At 46.2% G+C, this 26,889-nt stretch overlaps 11 protein-coding genes across 11 annotated transcripts; 4 read left to right on the top strand and 7 right to left on the bottom strand.

Annotated features, from left to right (window-relative positions):
* Window positions 1–16: 16 nt before the first annotated feature.
* On the bottom strand, window positions 17–1,418 carry L203_103364 (uncharacterized protein; the record flags this gene model as incomplete). Its single annotated transcript, XM_066212766.1, has 4 exons — window positions 17–575; window positions 623–706; window positions 761–912; window positions 1,002–1,418. The coding sequence occupies 4 exons, from the start codon at window positions 1,416–1,418 to the stop codon at window positions 17–19; spliced, it is 1,212 nt and encodes a 403-aa protein (XP_066068863.1).
* Window positions 1,419–1,635: 217 nt separating this feature from the next.
* L203_103363 (uncharacterized protein) lies at window positions 1,636–2,938 on the top strand (the record flags this gene model as incomplete). The annotated part of the gene is made up of 6 exons (XM_066212765.1): window positions 1,636–1,659; window positions 1,710–1,735; window positions 1,788–1,916; window positions 1,970–2,070; window positions 2,122–2,730; window positions 2,781–2,938. 6 exons carry the CDS (start codon window positions 1,636–1,638, stop codon window positions 2,936–2,938), a joined length of 1,047 nt encoding a protein of 348 aa, XP_066068862.1.
* Window positions 2,939–3,119: 181 nt separating this feature from the next.
* On the bottom strand, window positions 3,120–4,860 carry L203_103362 (uncharacterized protein; the record flags this gene model as incomplete). The annotated part of the gene is made up of 8 exons (XM_066212764.1): window positions 3,120–3,138; window positions 3,191–3,282; window positions 3,335–3,443; window positions 3,499–3,883; window positions 3,934–4,343; window positions 4,400–4,470; window positions 4,548–4,741; window positions 4,788–4,860. 8 exons carry the CDS (start codon window positions 4,858–4,860, stop codon window positions 3,120–3,122), a joined length of 1,353 nt encoding a protein of 450 aa, XP_066068861.1.
* An 818-nt stretch (window positions 4,861–5,678) lies between these two features.
* Window positions 5,679–6,875, bottom strand: L203_103361 (uncharacterized protein; the record flags this gene model as incomplete). The annotated part of the gene is made up of 7 exons (XM_066212763.1): window positions 5,679–6,038; window positions 6,086–6,204; window positions 6,252–6,328; window positions 6,375–6,466; window positions 6,518–6,630; window positions 6,679–6,704; window positions 6,757–6,875. 7 exons carry the CDS (start codon window positions 6,873–6,875, stop codon window positions 5,679–5,681), a joined length of 906 nt encoding a protein of 301 aa, XP_066068860.1.
* A 451-nt stretch (window positions 6,876–7,326) lies between these two features.
* On the bottom strand, window positions 7,327–10,345 carry L203_103360 (uncharacterized protein; the record flags this gene model as incomplete). Its single annotated transcript, XM_066212762.1, has 3 exons — window positions 7,327–8,187; window positions 8,236–10,269; window positions 10,325–10,345. The coding sequence occupies 3 exons, from the start codon at window positions 10,343–10,345 to the stop codon at window positions 7,327–7,329; spliced, it is 2,916 nt and encodes a 971-aa protein (XP_066068859.1).
* A 1,242-nt stretch (window positions 10,346–11,587) lies between these two features.
* On the top strand, window positions 11,588–11,967 carry L203_103359 (uncharacterized protein; the record flags this gene model as incomplete). Its single annotated transcript, XM_066212761.1, has 3 exons — window positions 11,588–11,626; window positions 11,678–11,819; window positions 11,864–11,967. The coding sequence occupies 3 exons, from the start codon at window positions 11,588–11,590 to the stop codon at window positions 11,965–11,967; spliced, it is 285 nt and encodes a 94-aa protein (XP_066068858.1).
* A 1,942-nt stretch (window positions 11,968–13,909) lies between these two features.
* On the top strand, window positions 13,910–16,252 carry L203_103358 (uncharacterized protein; the record flags this gene model as incomplete). The annotated part of the gene is made up of 4 exons (XM_066212760.1): window positions 13,910–14,178; window positions 14,236–14,379; window positions 14,435–15,585; window positions 15,630–16,252. 4 exons carry the CDS (start codon window positions 13,910–13,912, stop codon window positions 16,250–16,252), a joined length of 2,187 nt encoding a protein of 728 aa, XP_066068857.1.
* Window positions 16,253–16,623: 371 nt separating this feature from the next.
* L203_103357 (uncharacterized protein) lies at window positions 16,624–18,729 on the top strand (the record flags this gene model as incomplete). The annotated part of the gene is made up of 9 exons (XM_066212759.1): window positions 16,624–16,779; window positions 16,851–16,967; window positions 17,041–17,163; window positions 17,214–17,291; window positions 17,344–17,715; window positions 17,770–17,942; window positions 17,991–18,117; window positions 18,175–18,606; window positions 18,658–18,729. 9 exons carry the CDS (start codon window positions 16,624–16,626, stop codon window positions 18,727–18,729), a joined length of 1,650 nt encoding a protein of 549 aa, XP_066068856.1.
* A 319-nt stretch (window positions 18,730–19,048) lies between these two features.
* L203_103356 (uncharacterized protein) lies at window positions 19,049–20,191 on the bottom strand (the record flags this gene model as incomplete). The annotated part of the gene is made up of 3 exons (XM_066212758.1): window positions 19,049–19,217; window positions 19,274–19,473; window positions 19,523–20,191. 3 exons carry the CDS (start codon window positions 20,189–20,191, stop codon window positions 19,049–19,051), a joined length of 1,038 nt encoding a protein of 345 aa, XP_066068855.1.
* A 926-nt stretch (window positions 20,192–21,117) lies between these two features.
* Window positions 21,118–24,096, bottom strand: L203_103355 (uncharacterized protein; the record flags this gene model as incomplete). The annotated part of the gene is made up of 5 exons (XM_066212757.1): window positions 21,118–21,712; window positions 21,761–23,023; window positions 23,229–23,274; window positions 23,442–23,465; window positions 24,000–24,096. 5 exons carry the CDS (start codon window positions 24,094–24,096, stop codon window positions 21,118–21,120), a joined length of 2,025 nt encoding a protein of 674 aa, XP_066068854.1.
* A 1,281-nt stretch (window positions 24,097–25,377) lies between these two features.
* On the bottom strand, window positions 25,378–26,829 carry L203_103354 (S-adenosylmethionine decarboxylase proenzyme; the record flags this gene model as incomplete). Its single annotated transcript, XM_066212756.1, has 3 exons — window positions 25,378–26,201; window positions 26,255–26,481; window positions 26,549–26,829. 3 exons carry the CDS (start codon window positions 26,827–26,829, stop codon window positions 25,378–25,380), a joined length of 1,332 nt encoding a protein of 443 aa, XP_066068853.1.
* Between the last annotated feature and the right edge of the window lie 60 nt (window positions 26,830–26,889).

Genomic DNA, 26,889 nt, shown 5'->3' with positions numbered 1-26,889 from the left:
TCTCAAGAGAATTCATCTACATAAACATACTGCCGCCCCCAAATCCGCCACTACCGCCTCCTCTTGATCCCCCAGATCCACCCCCACGTCCTCCTCGTCCGCCGCCCAGCGGCCCTCCAATATTTCCTCCAAATCTCCCTAAATCAGGACCAAACTCTCCAGGAGGAGGCAACTCATCACCCCATCTATCGCCATGACCTGCGCCTGAAAGAGGATTTCCCGCCGGTCCAGGATATGGGCGACCTCCCCCCGGTCCCATGCCTGGACCAACAGGATCCCACCGAGCACCTGGTGGTTGAATAGTTCCACCTGGTCCTTCAACGTCAGGGTCTATACCGCGGCGACGAGAGTCGAAAAGGGGATGACTAAAGTCCATGTACATGCCACCACCGTCGGCATTCGGGTTGAATAAATCCGGCGGCCTCATGGAGGCAAGAGGGTCAAGGTCGCGATGGCCGATGGACGCAGGGTTATAGGGCGAACGAATGTCAGCCAAAGGATTGATAATTGAATGCGGAGGATTTGGGTCAGGCTGATGTGGAGCCATAGGAGGCAGGTGAGCATCTGGTCCACGGCTAGAAACAGATTAATATGTATTTCAAAGACGCAACAGATATCCTACGATTCTGAATAACCAGCAAGCTCCAGGTCTGGGACAAGTTTTGAAATAATTTCCCGTTTGTACTTTTCTACAAACGCCTTGATACTAATATCATCTATTTCAGCTCCTTGGTGAAGACACTTTTTCCGTCATGCTTACTCATTGACAGATTTGAAACCAACTGCTCTGGCAAGTCCATCCGGTCCGTCACCTGTTTCAGCAGCCGAACTTGTCGCCGAGCTGGGTATGGGGAAAGCCCCAGGTTCCACAATATCAGTTAATATTACTGATAGTGTATGCGGCGCTCCATCCTTTTTTGTAAGCAAAGAAATATTTATCAGCATAAGTCATTGTGGAATCCCAATCTTCTTTAACTAGAATGACGAAACTCAACACTCACTTCAGCCATAGCATCGATTTGCACTCGATTACCCATTCTACCTACTCTAATCCTGAAATCCATCGCGGACTGATCGTGCTTGTAATGGAACGAATACGAGAGTTCGCCACGGCTGTTCCAATCTTCTGCAAGACGGCCAACTGGGGGTGGCGAGCCATCTTCTTGTTCGACTGCTGTAGCTTCCGACATGTTGTCGTCCACATCTTCTCCAGATGAGCTAGAGTCAGGCTCTCTATGCGGATGGATTTCGTTGACTTGATAAGCTGGAGATATAAGTCGAAAGTGTAGAGCAGTATGTATCGTATGGACCAAAGCAGCGATGACGTCTGTAGAAACAGGAAGCGGACTGCTAGTCCCAGGCGGCAAAAGCGTTGGCAGCAGAGTCAACAGGGAATTGAAGTTGAGAGGATCGACCATTTCTTTTGCTCAAGACAGATATAAGTATTGTATCAATGTTATAGGAAAATGGAAACTCTATTGAACAACTAATAGCCATAAAGAGCAAAAGTGGAGGTTTAAAGAGGATTTGATTCCGTCCATCCGCGTCAGCGTTTGCACCACCTTTATTCAGATTGATAAAATACATTCTCAACATTTTTTACATTATTTCTCAACCTCAGCTCATCCAACGAGCATGCCAGGTCTAACAACAGCCCAGGTAAATTACCTGTATATCTTGGTACAAAACTGACTAAAATTGGATTGTAGGTGACAGAGCTTGGCAGTGTTGAAGTGTTGGTGGTTTGAAGTTCAGTCTATGGATAAGCAGCTCAAGACTTGATATAGTGTCATTCACCCCTTGGTGCTTTTATCAGTCGTAGATCATGCGGCTCGAGTTCCTCTGTCAAAAAACAAGCGGATATTAGGCGTACTATTAGGACAGGATAATGGATCTACTATCAATGTCGCGAACAGGTTTGTCTTTTGCAAGGAGCGTGCGAGATGTACTCTGATTTCTGCTTGAACAGCTTTGCTATACCATTCGAAGAAGACGAAAAAGACCCAAAGACCTTCTTCTTGGATTTAGATTACGTTGAGGAGATGTGGAGGATGTTTCGAAAAGTAAACGGTTGGTAATGATTTTGTTATCAGCCCTACTTTACTAAACATGGTTATCTAGCCAAAGAACATCCAATTGGATTTTACCACACTGGACCACGACTCCGCTCTTCCGACCTCGAAATTACGGAATTATTTAAACGCTTTTGCACACGTCCTGTCATGGTCATTGTCGATGTCCGTCCTACTGGTGGTCGAGGCGAAACCGGTATCCCAACAGACGCGTATTTCGCTGTTGAGGAAATAAGAGATGACGGTACTGCCACCCAGAGAACCTTTACACATGTACCTACCAGTATAGAAGCGGAGGAAGCAGAGGAGATTGGTGTGGAGCATCTCTTGAGGGATATCTCATCTTCATCTTCTGCGCCCTCATCTTCGCTTCTTACCACTCAATCTCTTTCGACCCGAGTGACCTCTCAAATCCAAGCACTTCGAGGTCTATACGCCCGTTTAGCAGAAATCAGCGAGTACCTTGAAGCCGTCAGATGCAAGAAAATGCCAGTGAACCATCAAATTATATATCACCTTCAAGAAATCATTGGGCTTGTGCCACAGTTGGGCGGAGATATAGAGCTAGGCAAGGCCTTCAGATCGGAGGTGAACGACCAAAGTCTGGTAGTATTCTTGAGTTCTATTATCAGGACAGTGTTGGCTTTGCACGATTTAAGTATGTCTTTTTCGTGTTTCCCTCAACCAGCTTGGCTAACATTTTGGCAGTTGGAAATCGAATCGAGAACGCCCGGCAAGATCTTGAAGATGCCAAATCGCCTACCGAGAAGGCTAACGAGGCAAAGGCTGAAGCAGCAGGTATCAAGGCAGAGGATGTTGTCAAGGCAAGTAGGGAAGAAGGGAAGGAGAAGAAGGGGAAAAAATAAATATCTGTCACTTTCTGGGCACAAATAATGCGTATTCAAGACATGCATTGTACCGTACAAAACGCGACATTGTGAAGAAAATGGATGTGACTATGAATACACTAAAATTGTGTAGTAGTACATTTTGGTTTTGCCTTTGTGGCTAATTTTGTGGTGTTGCGTTTATGCTAAGCCGGTTTTACTACTGTAGAGGCTCCTGGCTATACAAGCCTCTTGTTAGCATAAGCTTTCAAATTCATCTAAACGACCTACCTTGAGGACAGTTTGTTTAACGAAATGTACACATCGGTTCCATATCCGTCCATTGAAATCAATCTTAGATCGCCTCCAAAGAACCTAGCATACTGATGCGAAGTTAATAAACCATTCGTGAAGCGCATGGGAAAAGGCGCGTACCAATCTTGACAGAGGCAGACCATACCCAAAACCAGCCATAGGAGCTTCAAAATCCGACATTTCAATGTTGGCTTCGAGCCCTTCGTCACTCATTGTTGTATATAGATATCTATTTCAGATAGTTAGTTGTCTAACCAGAGTATGGATAGAAAGGAAAGACATACGTCCAGATCATAGGAATTGCACTTCTAGGAATGCCCCCGCCTTCGTCTGAGATTTTGATAGTGATATCTTCACTACCTTCAACAACGACCACTTTGATCGGAGGAAATGCATCTTCGTTATCAACGCCGTATCTTTCCACTGTGGCTCTTAAGGAATTCTTGATGATTTCAAAACAGATGTGTGAGAGATGGCCGGGAACATAGGGGAATGTGAGATCCCGTGGGCAGACAAGCTGGACAGGAGGACCTTTGAAAAGACCATAATGGTCTTCGCAAACATAACGAGCGTTTTCAATTGCCTCATGGCATATATCATGCACACTTGCGCGTGTGCAAATTATTCCAACATAATCTGGGTGAGGTTGTAGTGTGTTGAGCGCCACAACTGCAAACCATCAGCATCTCTGGTCTTTACGGTTGAGAGTATGGCCATACGTTGCCCAATCAAGAATCGGATGCCTATCCGGCTCATGTAGAACCTATCCAGCCACTCTTGAATCGGTGCCCCAATTCTGCCCCTTCTCTGTCTCTTTTTCCATTCTAAAACGCCCAGCGCAACTGTCGTGACTGTCGGATCGTGTCTCCTCTTGATGTTCTCCAGTAGCCTTGTAAATGCTTCGTTGTATTCGTGAATTTCTGGAGGGTATATGAGCGTAGCAGGCAGGGGCGAAAAATATCGTCGCTCGAGTGGAACATGTAGCCGGGTCCCAGTGCCATTTCCAACCCCCTGTCCATGATTATGCCATACGAGCTGTTCAGACGAATGATCTGTGACCATTGCACCTTCTTGCATTGATGGATTGAGCGATGGGTTGGGTGTCGCACATGGTAATGCCTTTCTAGATCTACCAATATTCATAAACGTCAGCGAACTGACATACGACCAAAACACCAGACGTACTCTCTGGTCGGAACACTCAAAAGAGTGGCAAGTTCTGGCTTGATCCTTGCTTTTGGAAAATTCACCAGCTCCTACGGGAGAATGTCAGTCCCGAGAAGCCATCTTTGTCACAACAAGCCGATAATTGATCGGATTAAGTCGGACATACCTCAAAACTTTGAGCATACCATTCCTTGACCTTGTTAATGCTAGGCATCTTGCTCAGCCCATCCGGTAGAGCATCAAGCTCTACTACACGATGAGAGATACGAATTGGCAGCTCTTCCGACAAAAATTGGGAAGCCTTGAGGAGTACCCCAGGCGATGGATGTTGGCCAAAGTGAATCATCTGTTGCAGCGACACTGAACGCTACGGTAAGCTCAATTCGACAATAAGCCTGCTACTGACCTGATGTCTGCGGGAATGAAGCAAAATGATGGATCCGATCCATCAGTGAGTTTGTGATCTTAAAGCGAGACATGGTTGCGAGCGATATAACGCTGGTCTCCTCCTTTTGTACACTCTGTGGTAGTTTCCACAATCAATCAGCCAAGCCGTTCTTCTTGGTTTATTCTTTCTTGTCTGTTGCGGAAACATTGAAGAGAAAATGCAAAGAACTTTTCAAATGTTGATATATATAAAAAGAAACAAGTTTCGTCATTCCGGTCGGAATTACCGGATAGCCGGCGATCCGGTTTTAATCTTGAAGCAATCCGACGGCCACAGATTTAGTTTTGAACTTGAACATTTCAAGTCTACATTTTGAGCAGAATGTATTCGTTGGTTGGTAGTAATTAGAGGCGAAATGGGTTGATACTGTCCAAGCGACTTGTTCAATGGTTGAGAGTATCTGGTGCGTTGCTGAGCGGATGCTTCGGTAGACAGAACTGTGTTTTGATACTCTAGTGTTGAGCAGTGCTAAGATATTAAGGCTTGAGAAGATCCAGCAATCACCTTGAGAGGGTTGTCAGCGCAATCACCGCCACAAATCGTCCAAAACTAGTCCACTGAGGCAACAAAAAGGTTTTGACATCCCCTCTTTCATCTGGATTAAGTCACTTTCGTCCTCAAAAGAGTCGGCAAGCGGCGTCAAAGAGGCTCGACCATGACGGTTACAGTGCCAATTCAGCAGCTCTAGAAAAACTTGATCTGAGGAAACCAATACTCGGAAAAAGACGCAACAATCCGCTCAGAAATCACTCAATCTCTACCCTTGACACAAGAATCTGCATCAAGAGTGTAGAGTGGATATTCGGTTCATGCAAAGAGATACTCTACAAACCGTCCGAATCTGTAGGTTTAGCCAGAAAGCCCCTTGTCGGCGCCTTCAAACCCAGTCTCCTCGAATTTCTCAACCCACCTTATCACATCTTCCCAACCACCAACCCGAACAACGCCGTTTGGCAACCACCCCTCCTTGATTCGTTGCTCTCTCAACTTGCTGTACTCTTCTAGCAAACCTTTGTCTTGTCTTTCCACAAAAGTCATATTCTCTATAGGCAAGGATGTTTCGGGAGAGCGAACGATAGTGTTCCAGGGGTAGTTTCCAAAAAGAAGAACCCTGGTGGTGTGAGGATGATCGTAGCATGAAGTGGAAACGTCGTATGCGTTCTCTGCAGAATCGTCAATCAAGAAGAGTGAAGATGTGTTGTGAACAATCTTGACCCATGTCAGCTTATCCCTTGCGAGTATGTTCAGAAAAGTACTTCTGCCTTGCTCCGTGCCTTGTGAGAGACGACTGCTTTACGAGCCGCATGCCCCTCATGTTCTTCTTTCGTAGGCTCGAGATGTTGGAAAGCTCCGGTAAAGTGGATTTCATCAAAAACTGCTCAGAGATGAGTATCCCAACCACATAGCCTGAGACAATCTCACTGTCTGGCATGAACTCTGCCAGCCAATCTTCCGTCCCTTCTCGCTGGCTCTCTGATCGAGCTGTGATGATGATCAAACTGAGGTTGGGAGGTTCAGTGGGCCGTAAGTCTCTAGCAAACATACCTATAACCCATATCCTTGAGTCTCTGAAGCGATTCCTTGGCTCCTACGACTGGCGGAGCTCGCTTATAAAGACCATTCTGGTAGAGCTTGAGCTGAAGGGATACACCATGAGCTGGCCGTTATCAGAGACGCAAACAGCTTACCACCATATTCATCGTTTCCTCAGGAGTACCCCATCCACGGTTCATCCAGTAGAGATAACTCTGAAAGTCATCAAGAGTCAACGAAGGCTGATATCCAAAGAATTCGTTATGCACTACAGACATTCTCAGAGCATTCCCAGCCCAGGAGCATAATCACACACTTTGGGCAACCGTTGCATTTGTCTGACTGTTGAGTTGTCAGTCGAGCAGGCCATTTGCTTATGCTGGGAGACGCCTACCATATCACGTCGTCCATATCTACTGCAATCCTACCCTTGCCCTTTTGACTTGTTCCTATAGGTGTGGCCATTCCATCTGCTGTGATGACTTGAGTGTCTCTGTTAATAGTTTCAGACATAGCTTATTGAATTGAATATTGTAATGGAACAAGTTTAAAAGATACAAAAATATAAAACTACAAAGTGCGAGTTAACTTTTTTAAATACCATTTCTATCTCCGCAAAGCCATTTCCTTTTATTTATTATTATTTATCTATTTTGGCCCAAAGCTTCTGCCCTGTACAATAGCTTGCGAATGTCTATCAGTTGATGGAAGCTTTCTTATTGTTTGAATAGTAATTGTTTCTTCCATTATGGGGAGTAGAACAAAGACAGACTAAAAGGTTGGTTGTCTTCAAGCAGGTTCGTGTCAACTAGGTTGCCTTCTCAAGGTCGTCATTCATTGTCTCTGCCATTCGGTATATAGCCAAAAAGCGCATGTTGTATGCATTGCTACCATGCTAGCAGTGGTCACTATACTTTTGTAAGAGGAAGCAAGAGCAAAATGCGGAAAAAACGCCTCTTCCGTCCTATCTCTCCTGGGTTCGATCTGCACTACTCCTCCCTGTATGCTCAAACACATTGCCTGGTTCCGACGCCCCTTTCCCAGGCCCATTCTCAACATGTTTCAACGGAGGCAAGGTAACAGGCCCAAAAGTCTTCTCCGACCAACCGTCCCACTTGTGTTCTCTCTCTTCCTTCACATCAAAAGTCGTTGATCGATCTGAAAAACTGCCCGCGAGGGAATGCCGATCCAACGATGTATGAGATTGAATTGGGGGAAGATTTTCGTAATATGGGGAGCCATTTGCAAGTAGGGCTGATGAAAGAACAGAGCCGGATTGGCGTCCATTCCAAGCATGAGGTGAGGATAATGAAGGGAGCTGGATGCTTGTCTGAGAAAGACGTCGGTTATCCAGAGGTGATTCAAGTGGTCCATGGTTTGAAGAGGCGAGATTTGGTGGTATCGTCCTAGGAGAGGGTCTCGCCATCCTATCAAAATCTCGCTCATCAACAGTTCCATCGGACGCAGCGTCTGCAGAATCCACTGATACATTCGTCCTTTCCTGCGAGGGTTCATCATTGAGAAGCGCAGATATTCTCATGCCGCCGCTTCGAGAAATTGGTTGAAGAGGACTGCTGTTTTCAGCAAGCTTGAATGCAAGATGAGGAGAGGTGATTTTAGGAAGCGAAAGTGGTGTGTTTGACGAACTGGAAGGAAACATACCCAGACGAGGTTCACAGCGATCATGACTCCCAGGTATGAAGGAAGGAAAAGCATCATAAATAGTGCGTCCGCCACTGTTGGGTAGTCTGTGGACATCAGGGCGGGTTTGAACCGGTGTCGAGACTTGAGATTGGGAAACGGCCGGAGACTCCTTGAAAGCAGTCTAAACACCATCAGCGTGTTCTCTGTGATATTTGTCTATGCAGCTTACAATGACCTGCGGCTTTTTGTCCTCTTTGCCAGTCTCCAAAATCAGTGGCGCGTTGGCAACACTTCCCAAGGCTTCCAGTTCTGCTTTGTGACCCTCCAAAAAGTTCCCAACCTGCCTCTCGGACTTGCCCTTTAACTCTCCCGCGATTAATTTCACATCCATTCCGTGTGAGACTACCAACTCCTTGACCCTTCGTCGCTCATCAACGGACCAATAGGAGTTGGTAGTAGATCGCCTGGCCGTCTTTTCGGTAAAAGGTTGACTATTGGTGTTGACGTCAGTCTCCTGCTCAGCATCATTCACAACCTTGCGCCTCTTGCCAGCTCGCCGAACAGGAGGAAGTAATGCAGCCTGGGCTGCAGTACTTGCAGTATCAATCAAAGTCAAAGCTGAAATATTCGCAGCTGTTGGCGTAGGTGTAGTGGTGGAAGAAGGTGTGAAAGGTGATTCTGTCATAGGCGCAATGGCGCTGACAGGCTCTGTTGAAACATCTATCGCCGCAACCTTTTCCGGGATAGAGCTGACTCTAGGGCGTTTGGCAGTCTTGACCGTCATGCGCATCTTTGCCTTACTGCTTGATGCGGATGGCGCTTCACTCCCTGCTCTAGAAACGGAAGCAGAGCCTTGTCCTTGAGCGTCTTCTTCTTCGTCTTCAGGTGATGGTTCTGTCTCTGTTGAAACACTCATCGTCGTCTTCCTCCTCTTTCCTGAACCGCCTTCTCCCTTGATTTTCTTACTCACAGATGGTGCCATCACGACATCTCGCTTACCAGGTGTAGTCGCACCAGCATCATCCCTCGACAAAGTCGGCTTTGCCCTTGCAAGATCTTGCATGAGCGCCGAGCTCTTTGCGCCCTTTTTCAAAGCCAATTTCCGCTTACCACCGCCTCTCTTGCTCGCTAGCATCCCCTTGTAATCCACCTCCTTTTTCGTTCTGTAATAATACAAGACACAATCACCTGCACTCTTGTTGGGAATACCCTCTGCAATCCTACCGAATTGCTTTGGATAAGCTAGATATCGTCTCACGAATGTTGCTCGCTCTTCAGTCGTCCAAATGGGTTCAGCAACCCCGTGATTATCGTAAAAAGACAGAGGATCTGTCACAAGGTCATTATCGTCATGGAAGCAAAGGTTTCGTTCTTCACCCAAGATCATGTCCGGAATCACGGCAGCCGTCTTGGAAGCTCTCAGGTTGGGGTCTTTGAGGGCATTATCTGCAAGTCCTGCAAGGATCTCCTCAAACTCGGCATCTGTTGCAACTATGTCGCCACCTAAACCTCGACGGCGATTGGAGCGGGGGTTGAAAATCTCTTCGACAGCCGGGGTCGTTGATATTCCCGGCCCCGGCGTTACGACGGGACCGATAGCGCCAGGGATAGCATAGAGTTCTGCTGGGGGTGGCCCTCGCTGCTTCATCAAGTCATCTAAAAAGATGCAATGTTCTCTCCATTCTCCGTCCAGAGCAAGATACTCTTTCTTTAGTTGTGTCACTTTGTTTTCTTTTTCAGACTTTTCTCGCGACACAACGATCCTAACCCATTCCGTCACGGCCGCCGTCTGTTCTCTCAGCGGGCTCGAAAATTCTTTCAACCATCGTTCTCTTTCATCATCATCATTGACCATCATCCTCGATGTTTCTTCAGGAGCTGCTGCAATATTCCAAGCCAAAATGGGAAAGTCTTCAATCGACATCTGCTTACTTTGCGCAGCCTTCACGTCGGCGACCAACCTAAGCATCCTTACTCCTTCCTCATCCCCATTTTCTTTTGGCGTCTCAAAGATCGGTGTCTGTACTTCCCAATCCGCCGTTCTGAATCCTGCATCCGTATTGGTAGATGCCGACGGCATGGGATCCCTCCTGATAGGGTCATGAAACGCAGCTGTAAGAGGCTTTGTGGCTGGCGGCAGTTGGACTGAGCGGCGTTCGGCAATCGTGAACCGAGCGACAGATGAAGGAATAAGAGGTAACGAGGGATATTGAGGAATTGGGGATTCTCTCTCAGACAATCGTTTAGCATTGCCATCATCATCCTATACCGATTATGTCAGTATAAAAAGTATACCTTTGTCAAACGATACAACCAACTCTTGAAACATCCACGTCCATCGATACATGAATTTTCCAGGACGTCGATTGTGTTGAATCATAAGAGTTATTTTGCAGATGGACTGTTGAATAAACAAATAGATGCGTTGTTGTGTCGTCGTTTTTGGGAGCAGTCTGAACGGAAGCAAATTGTAAGCTGTCCTTTGTCTTGTTTTAATGGACCATAATAAGATGAGCAGTCACAGACGCCTCCAGTTCTTTTTTTTTGTTAACTTTGCTCTTCATGCTCGTTTCCTTGACAAAAGTTGACATGGCGACATTGGAGGAACCAGAGGTAAACGGCTTTATTACAATGTTATGAATACAAATGAAAGGGATTCCTGTTGGCATAGAGTAACGAACGGAATCTTTTTAATGCGGCAACATTACTGACATTTACTGTGTATTTAGTTGATCCTTGCATGGTTGCCATTAAGATATATAGCTACTGATCTTTACTAACCTGTTCCTCAGTAATGTATCATACGTCAAAACTTACCACATTAAACACAACTCTTACCTGTTTCTTTCTCCACCGATAGCTCTCAGCCAGAGACATTCTCTCCTACTCTATTCCTCTTTACTCTTCTTGTCAAAACCTTGGATGATGACATGGATTATAGACAATAAACAACAACACAGCTCTGATTGCATTATGGTGGCCCTTTTGATCAGAACGTGGAATTTAATCACTGCTATTATCCATGACAACCCAACAGAGGAGCTGTTACACCTGTGTAACCAACAGTAAGTCGTCCAAGGTGGTAAGTGACAGCTTGGTTTCCCTAAGCCATTCCGTAAGACCAATCGTAAAGATGGCGAAAAGCGTGCGAGATAAAAAGACGAGATAAAAAGACGAAAGAAAGGCGATGGAAAGAAAACAAGACCAAAAGTGAATTCACCATCTAGTAAACAACAGGAAATGTCGAATTAGATAAGTTGGCCAGAAATTGTAATGCCATGTTAGCAGATTCAAATGCAATTAGAATAATCAGTGCCACATACTACGGGCTTGTTTCACGGCAATGAGACGCCGAATTGAGATTACGTAAGGAAACTCCTCAATGGGAGCAAATCCTATCTGATTAACTTCATCATTCTTCCAAATTCACTGACGTCATAAGTCCTCCATTCATCATATTTGTGCAGGATGATGATTATTATTATACCGGGATAGAATATATCAACGTTTATTGCTTTTATATATCGCCACTATTCGTTTCATTCACCAAAGCAATTCCATCTGCTGTCACGACTCACACCATGTCCAACTTGATTGAGGGCTTGTACCACACTGTCCAAGTACGTCTGGAGGATGGTCTCTCGGTAGTGGCGAAGCTCACCTTGTGGTAGGGCTTGTTTCAGAGCCTTTTTGCCGTCGTTCAAACATTCTTGAATGTCATTTACGCATTTGTTCACGGAATTGTGTCTTTCTTCTGGAACATCTTGGAAAGTGTTGCTGAATTTGTCGGCGCTTCGGTTCACTTTGTCATCTGTACGTTGGTGTCGAGTGGGAAGAGTTACTGATGGGTATCGTAGCAAACATTGTCGTCATCGTTCTGATTCTCTTGGGTATTACTTTCTATTACAACCGCAACAACAGGGGTACGCTTGCGAACGACCTCAAGAAGAAGGCGCAATGAAGGACAAAACTGTCTCGGGTCGTTGAGGAGACTGATGATATCGACGGCTAGTCGTTGGCGTCTGGCCGAGGCAACTATGCGCAAGGGTAGATCGTTTGAGCTTGTAGTTATAATATGTATCGATGCAAAAAATCTTGTTGGTTGTGGTATTTTTCAGCGAGCCGCGTTATGGAGTAAGATGAAGTAAAGGAAATATAAAACGTTGGTTCTTTATGAGCCAACAGGCACAGACTGTGGGGCACCACATGTAGATGGATAGTCATTGTTACATTATCATTTGCCTTTTCAACATGACAGCTCTTAAACAAGGAAATGTAAAAGATGGTTGCTATCGCCTCGCTTTCATGACTTGTGTAGAGTATCCACTACGTTGTATGTCATTCGTCCAACTCAACGGACACTGTTGGTAGGTTCTGACAGCGCAGAATCGAGCTGTTGCCTTGGACAACAAACCTGAAATGCTACAAAACATGACGAGATTCGTGCGTACCGATATACCAACGGCATGGTAAGAACGGCAAGAACGGGTTCTGCGTATTCTCAACGCGACAACGCTGCAGAGAAGGATCAATCTTTATGTGTGACTGTATACCGCCCATAGTGCTAGACAGTGCTGGACAATACTAGGAAGCGTGTGGCTTGGCTCAACTCTCCCTCTCCTATACTCGTGGCCTGACCATCTCCATGCCGTTTCTCGCCAAACACCAACCGCTGCGTCTCTAACCAACCCATTCCACCCAACAGCAATACATTCTCAAGGTCCACCGGACATGCACCCATGTCCGAAGACGGGCCCAATGACGTTTCACGATGGTCATTCCCATTACCCCTTGCCGATCTCTTCTTTACGTGCCTTGGATCTATGGTAATTCTCAGAGACTTAGCCTGTCGCGGTGTTGCGGAGTATGCATCGATATCCGTCTCGCCTGGTTACGTAACCATCCTTCCTCGCACACTCCTCCCATGCCAGCCACCACCACACACAGCAGCCGCTCCCTGTAACTCGTATACCCAGTGACTCAGCGATCCACATCTCGCGTAGAATTTACGTAACATCACAGGATTCAAACCTTGGTGATAGTTTTCCCTATGTGCCTAGTGTATTTATGCATCCCACTTTATACACGATGCCGTTTCGGCAGGCAGGCGGACTTTAGAGTGGTAACGCCCGACGCACAGACAATTTCCCGATTCGAGATCACTGTCGATCTTTTCCCGTTAATTATCAAGCCGAGAATGTCTCTTTGCAAACTGGTTGTATACAGACGAAGACGTTCGTTGGAATCCATGTTCATCCAGAAATTGTCGCCAGACGGAGCTCTCCACAGTGTCTATACAACTTAGCAATGGACCGTGGTACCTATCCGCAGGATTGCTTTCAACCCAACACTCTTGCTAGGTGAGCCGTTGTGTGTTGTCGTCCGTTTCTCGTTACCGGATCTGGAGTCAATGGGGAATTACGGTAGGATGCGCCTGGTGGTGGCTGGGTGGCTCTGCGTACTAGTTGTTTGTGTGCGTTCCCGTAGTTGTCGTTTTCGAATCGCTCAGAGATTGAAAAGGTCGCTGACTGTGTATGTGTTGTCTACGCCTATCCACGGTAATTGTGGCCTGCATCTCGGTGGCGTCGCGGAAATTCGGCTGTTCGGGACAATTCCTCCGTTGGAAATGCCACTGTGTTTCACACATCCCCTTGGCGCTTTTTTTTAAAATACTCCGCCACGCCCCGCCTCGCTCGTTGTCACCGCGGCGATTCCTTTCGGCGGTGTTTTCGCCATCCATTTGGCATCTCTTTCCATGTTTACTTTTCATCCTGTTGGGACGGCTTCTTGCAAAACGATGCAGCAGCTCGCAAAGTGACAGCGCATCCGTCACGCCCGGCAAACTAAGCAGTCGTGTCAATTCAGCAAACGCAACGCCTCGTCACTCGCACGTCGGATTCAGTATGGTGGCTGCCGACGCGCTGTCGTCGCGTCAGTTGGGACACCCGCCACGATCGCCTCTATTTGTTTCGCCGACGAATAGCGTGTCGTCGCGTCTGGGAGTCAGGTCGTTGGACACGTCGGTGGAGCATTCGAGCAACACGTCGGTTGGAAAGATGGCGCGTGCACATGAGGATGATGGCGAGCTAGGTCTGCGGCGGACGAAGGAGCGGACGGAGGAACGGAAAGCGAGTGTGCATGAGACGGAAGGGATGAATCTGCCGGGGATCGAGTCTTTGCTGAATGTGGCAGGTGAGTTTCGGCATGTGGGGTTGTGCTGATGGGTCAGATCGTCCGCAATCAACATCGTCGTTGTTTCATTCGCCGTCGCTTCCCTCGCTCGTGGCGAACTCACCGGCAACGTCTCCGTCGTCGACACGCACGTCAAGGTTTCCCTCTCTGACTTATTCTGTGTCAGAGATGACAGTTTCGGGTTGGTGGGCGCCGGAATTTGAGAGAAATCTCTTTGTGTCATCGCAACGGCCCAGTGCGTCGGATACACAAGCCTTGGTTGACGAGCATGATCCCAAACGGCGACGCTCGGATGGGCCTCCGCTGCGCGATGCGGAAGAGTCGGTGCGGTTGATATGCCAGACGCAGAGCAGGAACGCGTCTCTTCCTTCCATTTCGCCGAGCTCAGGGCCCTCGACTTTTCCTTTTGGGCCACCGATGAAGAGTAGGTTCCCGCCGCAGGCTCCTTCGGCTAGTGTGTCTGCGGCGATGAGCCGTGGCTCTTTGTCGGGAGAGGTCCTGTCACCGAGACGGCCCAGTCCGGGCTCGAGAAGTGGTAGCCTCGTGGGAGGACAGCTGTCGAGACAGTTTGCGGAGCTCTCGTCGACAATGCAGAGGTCTAGTGACAGAAAACCATCCATCCGGGTCACACCGTCGGAGCGGCACTCGGCCTTGAAGCCTTTAATTATCCCAGACACCGAATCTTTCTCTATACCTACTCTCAATATCCCATATCCCACATCTACTTTTCTCGATAGACCGCGACAAGACTCGGTCGCTCAGCCTCTGACGCCTGATGGCTCAGCGCCTTCCCAGCCGGGGCCGCGTCGCTCGTCGTTGACAGAAATCATCATGGCAAAGAGTGGAGACAGTATAGCAATGAGAGAGGGCAAATATAATTCTCCTATGGAGGGCTCCAAGGGTGTCAATGTGGAAAAGTTGTCTTTGGAGCCTCTGCCCGTTTCCCAAAAGCTTCATCCTGCACCTCAAGTCGCCAAAGACGATGCACCCACTTCGCCCGCGTGGCAAACAAGAAGAGAATCTGCCGAGTCGATAGCTTCTGCTACCGCCGATCTCAGTATCCACTCGGAACCCACTGTAGAACGGTCTTTTTCTCTTCGCGGAATGAAGAGGTCGTCATCCAAGCGTGAGGATGACGACGAATCCGAGTCTGAAAATGTGGACCCCGGCATGCGTGGAATGGAGGTGTTGGCTGAATCGGCAACAAGGGTGGCGGCAGCCGAGGAGGAGAGCAAGGCAAAAGACGTCGACATTGATGAAGAGGGTGACGAGGAAAGGGAAGAAAGTCCTGATAAAGGTTCTGTCGTTGGCGGACCAAAGTATACCTGCACTTTTTGTGCCAAGACTTTTTCGAGACCAAGCTCGTTAAAGATTCATACATACAGCCGTAAGTTGATCTTTGCGTTGACGATGTATACCAACATGTTCTAGATACCGGCGAAAGACCATACATCTGTCAAGTGCCAGGATGTGGGCGCCGTTTCTCGGTGCAGTCGAACCTCAAGCGCCATGCAAAAGTTCACCAAGTTGGTCATGTCGGCGATCCCAATGCCGCTACAGAGCCCAGTTCAGGATACCCTGTAGCCTCGTCACACCATCCGCCCCCTATCCAGCATCCCGTGATGCCACATCAGCCGATACCTCAGCACCCTCAACAACAGCATCCATTTGGCCAACATCCTCATTCTCAACAATACCCACATCTACAACACCATCAAACAATGTCACATGCTCATCATCCTGATATGATACATCAGAAAATGCACCCTTCTCATGGATCTTTCCATTATATACCACCAGGATATGCGCCTATGCCAATGGATACCATGCCACATCCTTCACCACCAGGTGCGATGCTAGGGCCTCCTCCAGGATACTATACCGACCCAAGATATGTTGTGCCACTACCATCGACATCCGGGACCTTGCAAAAAGGTCCTGAACACCATGGTGAGCCTCGCAACGACCACGACACGAATAGGAGACGGAGAAGCGGCACAAAAGGAAGAGGAAAAGTGAGGGCGAAAGCACGAATCAAAGAAGAGAAAAAGTAGGCTTCAAAAATAAAAGTAGATCTTGAGCATTGCAAAGAAATGGTTTTAATTGTATTTTTGGATTGAGTGGGTTTGTTTCCATCGTTTTTAACGCTTGAAGCTTGTTTATTACACGGCTCAAGCAGCAGTCTTTTTGGGTATCTTTATCTACGTACAGTGCAGCATTTTGTAGACTATGTATGGCTCTGTTTCTATAATTATCTTTTTATTTTTTCCATGCAAAAAGCCGGACGCGGGGGGCTTTTTAGACCCTGAAAGTGTCGTCCCATATTTTTGTCTTGTTTTTTTTTCCTTAAATCATATTTTTCTACTATTTAATCTTTTACCTTTTTTTCTTCTACTCCATCTTCTTTTTTGAAGGTTTCTCAGCCATGTCGTCAATTATACCACAAGTACAGCAGTTGATTTATCAAGCTGGTGAATATATACCAGAATGGTACACTGAGCTGCCACTCGCTTTCAAAATCTTGACCTTGGTCATTGGTATACCAGCAATCATCATTGGTTTGAATGTCTTTCAGCAGCTTGTGAGTATCTGGCTGTTGATTGTGATAGCGGCTCATCAAAAGTCTCTTGTATCTGACTCGGACAATGTCAGTATCTTCCATGTCGAAAAGATTTGCCTCCTGTCGTCTTTCATTACATTCCATGGTTTGGCTCAGCTGCTTATTATGGCAAAGACCCTTACAAGTTTCTATTCGAGTGTCGCGAAAAGGTGAATGGGTTTTATCCGTGAAGATTCTCGTGTGTAGAGTCAAAATGATCGCAGCGCTGACCTTGGTTGACAGTATGGAGACCTCTTTACATTCATTCTTATGGGCCGAAGGATTGCAGTCGCCCTTGGACCAAAGGGTAACAACCTTTCGCTAGGCGGCAAAGTATCCCAGGTCTCTGCTGAAGATGCCTATACTGTGAGTAGATGCGAGTGTTTGATGAAAAGACTTCTCACGGCTCAACGTAGCATCTTACTACCCCAGTCTTTGGCAAAGGCGTTGTGTACGATTGTCCCAACGAAATGCTCATGCAACAGAAGAAATTTGTGAGAAATTCAACGGGCCGCAACATTGGCGGAAGAGCTAACAAGATTATAGATCAAGTCTGGTCTTACCACCGAAGCGCTTCAGTCTTACCCACCTATGTTTACGGACGAATGTGAGGAATTCTTTCAAAAGGAATTGAAAATCACTGCTTCAAAGCCTTCTGGCACTTTTGATCTACAAAAAATCATGTCTGAGCTCATCATTCTCACTGCTTCTAGGACCCTTCAAGGCAGGGAAGTCCGTGAATCTTTGAGTGGTGACTTTGCAAAGCAATTCGAGGATTTGGATGGTGGTTTCACCCCTCTCAACTTTATGTTTCCCAATCTCCCGCTTCCCAGCTACAGGAGAAGAGACCTGGCTCAGAAAGCTATGAGTAACTTTTACCTTAGAATCATAGAAAACAGGAGAAAAGGGGGAATCGACGTGAGTTGGTGTTTATAAGATACAATTCTTGAACCTGACAGCTGTTAAATTCAGTTTGACCATGATATGATTGCCTGCCTTCAAGAGTGCAAGTACCGTAATGGCGCTCGGCTTACAGATCGTGATATTGCACACATCATGATCGCTCTTCTCATGGCTGGTCAACACACTTCTTCCGCTACCTCTTCTTGGGCCCTTCTTCATTTTGCTGATCGTCCAGACATTGTGTTCGTGTTGTTGTTCCTGTACTGAAGAGGTTGCTCATGCTACTGTAGCGAGGCGCTCTATCAAGAACAAAAAGCTAAACTTGGAAATCCCGATGGCACCTTCCGTGACTACAAATACGAGGATCTCAAGGAATTGCCTCTTATGGATGCCGTGATCCGAGAAACCCTCCGAATGGTGAGGAAGAGACTACTTTATCCCATAATTTATGCTAACTAACACCCACCCTGCTAGCACACTCCTATCCATTCCATCTACCGAAAAGTCCTCTGCGACATTCCCGTCCCTCCAAGTCTCTCTGCTCCTTCTGCCAATGGTCAGTATGTGATCCCTAAGGGTTACTATATCATGGCTGCTCCTGGTGTTTCTGCTATGGACCCTCGTATTTGGCAAGACGCTTCTGTCTGGAATCCTAATCGATGGCTCGACGAAAACGGTGTTGGCGCCGCTGCTGTCACCCAATACACCAAGGCTGAACAAGTGGACTATGGCTTCGGTACTATCAGCAAGGGTACCGAGAGTCCATACCAGCCATTTGGCGCTGGAAGACACAGATGTGTTGGTGAACAATTTGCATACACTCAACTCTCTACCATTTTCGTCTACATTGTGAGGAACTACACCCTCAAGCTTGCGGTACCAGAATTTCCTAAAACAAACTATCAAGTATGGTTTTCTTCAAACATTTGTATATCCGGGCTGACATTTCACTCCTAGACTATGATTGTCCAACCTCTGAATCCCCTTGTCACGTTCACGCTTCGAAGTACTGAAAAACAAGATGTGTAAGACGTTGGACATGTCATAGTTGGCGAGTAGAAATGATACGCCGTTTGAAAGTAGATGCTGGATGAACATATTTTTCGTATAGCATTCAATTTTTTTAGTTTCTTTTTTGGGCATATCTTACGTGGTGTGCGACGATCTCCTGGCTCCAATGCACTATTAACATGCTCAATTCGCCCTTGGCGACGAACATTTTCCTGAGTTACCATTTACGTTTACCCTTGTACAAGGACTGATGCGATTTTAGCATTGATATTATACAAAATGACTGATACAAGCGCAGCGCTCTCTTCCCTTGTATCTATCTTCTTCTTGCAGCTTACTACCATCCCACATCTCCACCTTGCCATGGACGCAATTTGACGCCTCTGCTTCCACGTTCTTTGCTCAAGACCCATCTCTCCAAGCTATACGTTTCGTACGCGCCTTCAGTTTGCTTCATAGCAAACATGTGTTTTGGCCCAGATATGGCCTTGATAGCATGCCGTCGACTATTACCTTGAGTTAATGTTTTATCTCGTCAAGCACAAGTCTCTGCAACACCAACCTTTGCCAAATACAAGTCGCTAGATTCAGCCCTGTCTCGTCGGGTACTCCGTACCAATACATAATCAGCCCTCCGTTCTTGACAGCCTCTTCGTGCGCTTCTCGATCAGCCTTGTACAGAGAAAGAGTAGTAGACTGGGGCTTTCTGCGAGACCTAAAGACGACGCAGTACCATTCTCTCTTTGTCGATAATGGCAAAGACTAAGCCAAACCGGATTAGCTCTACAAGCGAAGATAAGAATGGACTTACAAGACCAGACCAGTTGAATGCTTGATCATAGGGAGTAGACGGATAAGCATTTGTCAGTGGCTGAAAATGATGAAGTGCTTGATGCAAAGCGAGCGAGGCTGGGTCGATATGAGGCAGACGGGTATCAAAATCCTTCAACGGATCCATCTGCTCATCCTCTTCCTTCATGCCCAGTCTCTTGTCCACCTCGGCCACTCGAATCCGAATATCAGACTTGAGGGCGTCGTCCGGCTCACTACCTTTTCTATGGTCCTCTTCAGCACGTTTTGGCAATGGCGACAATAGCGGAGGGAGGTAGAGGATGGGGTCAGAAGAGATCTCAGCGTCAACGGCTGGAAGTCTGTGGTGGATGCTGACTGTCTGAGCATCAACGTCGGCCAGAGGATCACTGCGAGAATCTCTCTCTCTCACTCCGCTGCTGGCTTCAGAGTTGGACGAGCCTGAAGACTTGCGCTTCTCTCGTTTCTTTTGGTAAGCCTCATACCATTCATACGTCCTCGAGTGGGTACGGCCTCTGGATGGGATAGAGGGGTTAGGATCGTAGAGGATGGAGGGAACGATATCTGAATCAGGAGAATTGAGCGTCTGAATGTAGTTGGACGAGACTGGGTGGCTAGACGGTGAATGTGTTTTAATGATCCTTTGCGACACAAGAGCAGTGAGTGCCATGATGTTGAGTGATTGGTATTTTCAAAAAAGAGACTTGAAAGCTCGTCGTATATATACATACGTTACGAGTAGAAATGGGTAGCAAGAAATGACTTTGCATGTCGCCATAACAGCGAATTCTTAATGGTAAACAGACTAGAATGACTTTTATTGAGAAATGCTGAATACAGAATGGTACTGCGAATAATGGCGTGATAAAGACAAGTTGAACCATTTAAAACTCTTTTTTTTAAATAAAATGAAAAAGCACGCGACGAGATGTTTCTTCAGTCTCCAAGGGGGAACCCTTTGGACGGAAAGTTGAAGAAGCTGGAAGAGTTAGAGATGTTTGTTGAGTATACTTAGTCATCAGCAGCCATGAGTCTGCCAGTAACTTTTTCAGCCCGAGAGTAGTTGGTAAAGAGCTGCTGGAATACGTATATGACATGGAGGGAGAAAGCAACGCCGGATTTAGATGGCTGTAGTTGTGGAGATGAATTGGAATGAATCAGACTCTACGTAAAAAGATAAGACCTTTGGCCGTTTTTAAAACCTCAGAGTCTAATGACCACTTGGCTAGTTTCTAATCAGACATTAGGATATGGCATTACAGTTGAATACATAATGTAATGCATGCGATGAGACATAGGATAGCTAATGTCAGTGCCATTCACTATTACTATGGGACGAATAAACCGTTCTTGACTAAAGACAATATAAAGAGAATGGGGACACTACCAGCGATAGCCTTGCTTCCCAGCTTCATTCTTTTTGAGTCTGAATAGTCTCCGTCTCAAACGGATTGTGTCTAAGACATGCATACGCAGTATCGTCTTTTTTCATTTCTTTTGCAGAGACTTGTGCAGTAAGATTATAAGAGGTGAGTCAAAATATCCTTTTCATAAAAGGCCAGAAGTGGCCGGCCAGCCGGACGACAAATGTCGAAATTACTTTGAAACCCACGCATATGCTCCAAACGACTCAGAGCAATGACTAAAATTAGATGCGGATCGCTTCATTTCTGCAGCGGAGGGCAACCATCTCTTAGCCCCGTCATAATCCAGAAATTCCTCTTCTTCATCCTCATCCATAAAGTCCTCAACCTCGTTCATATCCTCATTCAACAACATCTCAACATTTCTTTCTGCGCGCTCGAGTTCAACGTCATCTTCGGAAGTATTGATTAACTTTTGGTCATGGGCATAAGAACGAGACCAGTTCAACCAATCACGGTTAGTTAACTGGTCAGCTGCGGCAGGAAGCTCGCCAGAGGATACTCGGCGCTCCACATTATGTTGAATAGCCTTTTGGGCTGGATCGTTAAGTTCGACCTCGCGGGCTTCCTTCGTCATCTTCTCAATGATGAAATGAACGACAGAATCTGTATCATCTTTTAAAGGTTTGTCGTCAAGGGCGGTAAAAAGCTGATTAACATGGTCAACCCATGCAAAAACAGGGACATAGAGGGAAAAGTTGAAGTCTACGAGAGCAAGGCGTTCCATAGTATCGATCTGCTTGGTAGAAATGGCAGTAACTTCGCACCTATAGAGCGATTAGTGATATGTAAAGTATTTGCTGCTGATAACTTACCATGACTTAGTCAAGAACGAGTTGTCATCCAACCATTTACCTGCCAAAATCAAACCCAACATGGCAACTCTCTTTTCGACTGCTTCGGGCTCGCAAGACACATGCTCCCTGAGGAACTTTCGCAACTTGGCGCCTTTAACGCCATCACCTTCATGCAGACCCAATCCAGCAAGATACCACACAGCAGCAACAAGTGCAGATGGACTGATGGTCATCCTTTGAATCATGTCAAGAATAAAACTAGTAAAAGTGGCTGAAGGTTTGCGAGCATGAGCCCACTCAACATTCCAAGGGTCGTGTTGCTCAAAATTGGGTCGTCGAGAAGACATACTGATAGCAGGAAAAGTGGTTTGAATCATTCCCATCCTGCCCCAGTTGTTCGCAGCGTCAAGAGGGACTCGACCAACCCTCGACCAAGAATCTATTTCCCGGCCAGCAGCACCCCACTTTTCATCTGATGCACCACCAGTAGCTTGTCTCAACTGGCCAGGAACGACCAAAAATTGAATCACCTGTTGAGCGTACCAGGCAGAGAAAGCGGCGTTGACCGTGTCAACGTCAGGCTCTCGAATAGCAGGTGCTACCGGGGCTACATAGATGTGTTCGTGATGACTATTGGGGTATCGATAGGTGTCGTGGGGAGTAATGGGATGTTCTGGAAGTTGAACATATCTTGGAGGGACAACAGGGGCGCAATAAGGATTGGGCTCAAAAGTTCCCCATATCGGACCATTTGAGCGGGGGGGCGACCATACAGAAGGTTGTTTTGTGTAGCCAACTGGTTCCGGAAAAGTTTCACTCTCGAAGCGGTAGGCTTTACGCTGAGGAGCTTGAGCAAACTGTTGTTGTGAGGACTTGTTAGCAGCAGGACAGTATGATCCAGTGTCAAGGGATTTCATGACTGCCTGCTTGCTCCAGTCATTGGCAGCATATGAACGACTGCTAAGACTGTTAAATCCAAAATGCGAATTCTTTCTCCCATGCTCGTCAACACTCATCCCTCTGATCTGTTTATCGAAATTTTGCCCATTCTCACCGACATCGTGCCAGAGATGAGCATTCAACAATTTTGGCATTTCCATCTCTTTTTTGACACGTTGCCCGAAGGACTTGTCGTAAATATAGGGCATGCTGTCGGAAGAGGGTAGAACACCCGAACGACCCGAAGGCCGATGTACTACTTCTCCTGAAGGAAAAAGTTGTACTGAAATGATAGAAGGTGGGTATAAAGACTTGATGGGAGTGACAAAGGTTTCGTGCACACTAGAATGAATGGTTTGATATGATGTCATCAATTAAATGTGCCGTTCACAGGAATTAATAATTGACGAGTCCCCAAGTTGATGAGGATGTCGACAAATTTGGTTGTTGGATTGTGTGGAGCAAGGAGCAAAAAACACCAATTAAGGTGTGCAACGAGATATAACTGCGCTGCGCTCGACTTGATGAATCCGTAAAAAAAAGTCACCGAAGTTGCAGAAAAGCGGACCAGATTTTGATAGAAGAGGTACCGGCTGTCGCAAGATAGAAGCCAATTATGATAGTTGAATTGAAGGAAAGATACAAGACGGTTGTAAGTGGATAGTGAATATGATGTACAAGGTTGGGTGGCAAAAGGGCGAAATTAGCACACAAAAATTACTGAGCACAATTTTGCACACAGCATTGAATAAATGCTTACCTAACAGAGCACCACAAATGTTGCCTATGTGACCAGCGACGATTCTTATTTCCGTCTAGGCGTATCCACTCTTCGTCTGCTTCTTCTCCCTATGCTTGTAACCGGATTGTGCAAGCGTTGCGAAACGAATCAAGCTGGTGAAAGCTGATCTGTTGACGTTGCGCGCCCGGTTCAATGTTCTCAGGAGAGAAGTCTCTAGCGGGTCTATTGGTTGTTTCGGCAGAGGCAGAGTTTCCCAAAAGGTCACTCTGTATGCCGTTTTTAAAAATAATGTGAAGAGAAAAAAAAGGAAAGAAAAAACGTGGTCCTAGACGATATGTTGAACAATGGGAGGTCTGTGCTGTTTGATGTGAAAATTATCTCCGCGGCGTTTCAGAGGAGTGGCGCGTTTTTGATAGACGTCACTTTGTGCTAGATACACAAGTGGCTAGTTTTTTGAAGTGAGTCATGTCCAGAAAAAAGCGATAAAATTAATCAATCCGACTAAGCAATGAGCAGCATCATACAGATGTACCCCAGACAAGTATCAATTTCATACAAGAATGAGACAAGACGTACAAAAAGGTATAAGATGGACTTGATCATCATCTGAAGATATACAGGTGCTCATATCGTGTACTTTCTGGCATTGGTAGAATGAATGTAGGTCTGACATTGCATGGGTATAGGAATGTTGCCAGTTATGACGAAAACAACGAGACTAGAGAACTGAATTATTTAAGCTCTGATTGAGATGAGAAGCCATGCTCTACATTGTATGACAGCCTTGATTCTACGGCAATGAACTGGTCCAAGAAGAGTACAGACGTCAAACAGCTAAATCAAGCTATTGACCATATAGGACGGGAAGCCCATCGGTATTCAACAGTCCATCACGATTTTGGTGAAAAACTGTCTTGCAGTTCTGACAACTCAAACAGCTCAATGCCCTCGAATAGCTCAACAACTTTGATCAAATTTACTAGGCAGCTATTATGCCTGATGATCTCTTTTTTTGAACATATGCTGAAATATCTTGTTGATATTCATCAAAATCGTGGATCGAAGATGGCGCCTGATTGCTAGGGCGACGCTCAGTTGCTTTGACGATCCCTATACTAGCATACGCTTTTAAACAAGTGTTATTTGGCAATACTCTTATAATACTAGACGATAAGGACTCTTTGATTCTTGCTCGACCATTGCCGTCAATGCCCAAGGTCCAGCATTGCTACGACATCATTTCTCCTTATACAGCGCACGAAGTGTGATGTCGAAATTCAGTTGCAAAGAGAGTGAAGGGCCCAGATTAACAAAAATGAACATGATGTACAAACGTGCTCAATTAATGTAGGAGATATGTACCATTCTGTGCAACAGCGGGATTAATGTTGTAGGTTTCGCTTTTTGTCTGCCTTGTGCAATGTGCTGATAGATGAGCGAAGTAGTCTGAGAATAAGTACAGCAATATATCCTCGGCTAAAGCACCGCTTCCTTGTATGGCCAGTCAACTGGAGACCGGGTGTCGCAGGGTTTTCGTAATTCTCGCTTTCCATAATGGTTGCGATGAACGTGAAATATATGAGAAGAAAAAGGCTTAAAGGGATTAAAAGATCTGAGGCATTGCCATTTGTAGGCTTTTCTCGTCATATTACGTTATCGAACGAGCTGATAAACACTTGATGATAGTCGATAAGTAGTTTGATTCATATGAAGGAGGGCATTGTTGCGCCTATGCTGGTCAGCAAATTCACAAGTGTAACCTGCGTTACGGATCCACTTCAATTGAAAGAATCATGCAGGTGAAGACATGCTCTGGAAAAATTACGCAGCTGCTTTCATATCGAGTGATTTTTCGTTCAAGAACTCTATATGCAATGTCCTTGTCTTTGTCATATAATACCCCATTCCTTGCCTGTTCACGCCATACGCACACTACCTTCACCCATGAAGAACGTCATTCTCCGATAGCGTCTTTCGCAATCTGAGGTTCCACCCAAGCTTTCTTCTCAAAACAAGCAAACACCAAATCGTATCCATCAAATTCATAACCAATTCGGTCCTTTCTCGCAAACTCCTTGCCTAACAAATCTGTCCCAAAAGAATTCCAAACCTTGATCTCTGTTTCTGAGGCTGGACATGAACCACTAGACGTGGAAACAAAGAGAGTTATAGAAAGGCGAGAAGGCTGAAAGATGTCGACGACATTACGGATAAGCTTTTGCAAGGTTGGTCGTTGAGTGGTGGCAGAACTGGACGAAGAACTGGGAAGTGGCACATTGCATTCAAAGGAAGCATAAGACCATCCCTCTTCTGGCGTGACGTGAATAGTGAAGTACCCACCTCCGGGCTTATCCCCAGAGGGCGTGGGCATACCTGTTCCAATCACAGCGTTGGCCGAGTATCCGCATGGATCAAAGCCAAAAGAGTCTAAAACAGCGTCTTCTTGAGGGAAAAGCTTGTCAATACCAAGCTTGGTAGAGATGGCTTTCCCTAAATCATGTCCAGATGTAGAAGAAGAGGAACTCGTTTCACAATTATGAAAGAATGGAGCACGAGCCTCGGAAGATAGATGGGTCATGAGAATTTCCAAAGTGGTGTCTTGGTAGTCGGGTGCGCAGAGAAGCATCATAGGTTTGGGTAAGGTGAGAGGGGAAGAAGGAGAGGTGATTGATTTGGGAGGAGCATTGGGAATAATTGGTTGAGAGTTGGGCGTGGTAAGGTAGAGAAGCCAGTGGTCTCTGTTCATAGGGCCGACAGTATAGGCTGCTCCAGCAGTACCTGCTCAGCCATTTTCAGTTTGAGTATTCAAAAGCCAGCCGTGTCTTGCTCACCGAACACATTATCCAAGAAGCGTATCTCGTCTCTCCAGTCTCGATGAGGACCTTGTTGCCGTTCGGGAAAATAGAAAGACTTGCGAGAATAAAAGCATCTCCAGACATTATTGAATCCACAGTACTGACGAGCGATCTCAATGACTCTGTAAAGGCCGAGCAAATTGAGTGTGGTACCACAAGTCTTGAGAATGAGGAGATGAGGAGCAACAAATAGTGAAGACTCGCTAGTCGTATACAGCCACTGAGTACACCAAAGCTCTGGCTGTTGCGATACTAAGCATGTAGGCTTACCTCAACAAATACGCATCCAAGTCATCTCCTTCCACCATACTCAAGACTTTGCATTTAACAATATCGAGCATTTCTTCCCATACCTCTCGTGGCACCGTTCTAAGTCCTTTCAACTTGCTCTTCCCAGCAGATCGTGTCTTAAGGCCAGCAGCCAAACTGGGCTCTGTTGCCGGGGGCAGAGCTTCTACTGATGGAGCAAACCATATTTCGAGAAGCTTTTCGGGGCCTTCGAATGGGCCTGGTGAGGTTATTATTAAATCACTGACAGTATCAGTGGTCATCCTAGGTAAAAGAAGTTGATAATTTCATCATTTTTTTTTTGTTTTTTTTTTCGTTTTGAT

This window comes from Cryptococcus depauperatus, chromosome 4, assembly GCF_001720195.1.
Source record: "Cryptococcus depauperatus CBS 7841 chromosome 4, complete sequence".
Lineage (NCBI taxonomy): Eukaryota > Fungi > Basidiomycota > Tremellomycetes > Tremellales > Cryptococcaceae > Cryptococcus > Cryptococcus depauperatus.
The sequence above is the reverse complement of the archived record's forward strand: the minus strand, read 5'-3'. Positions and strand labels throughout refer to the sequence as shown.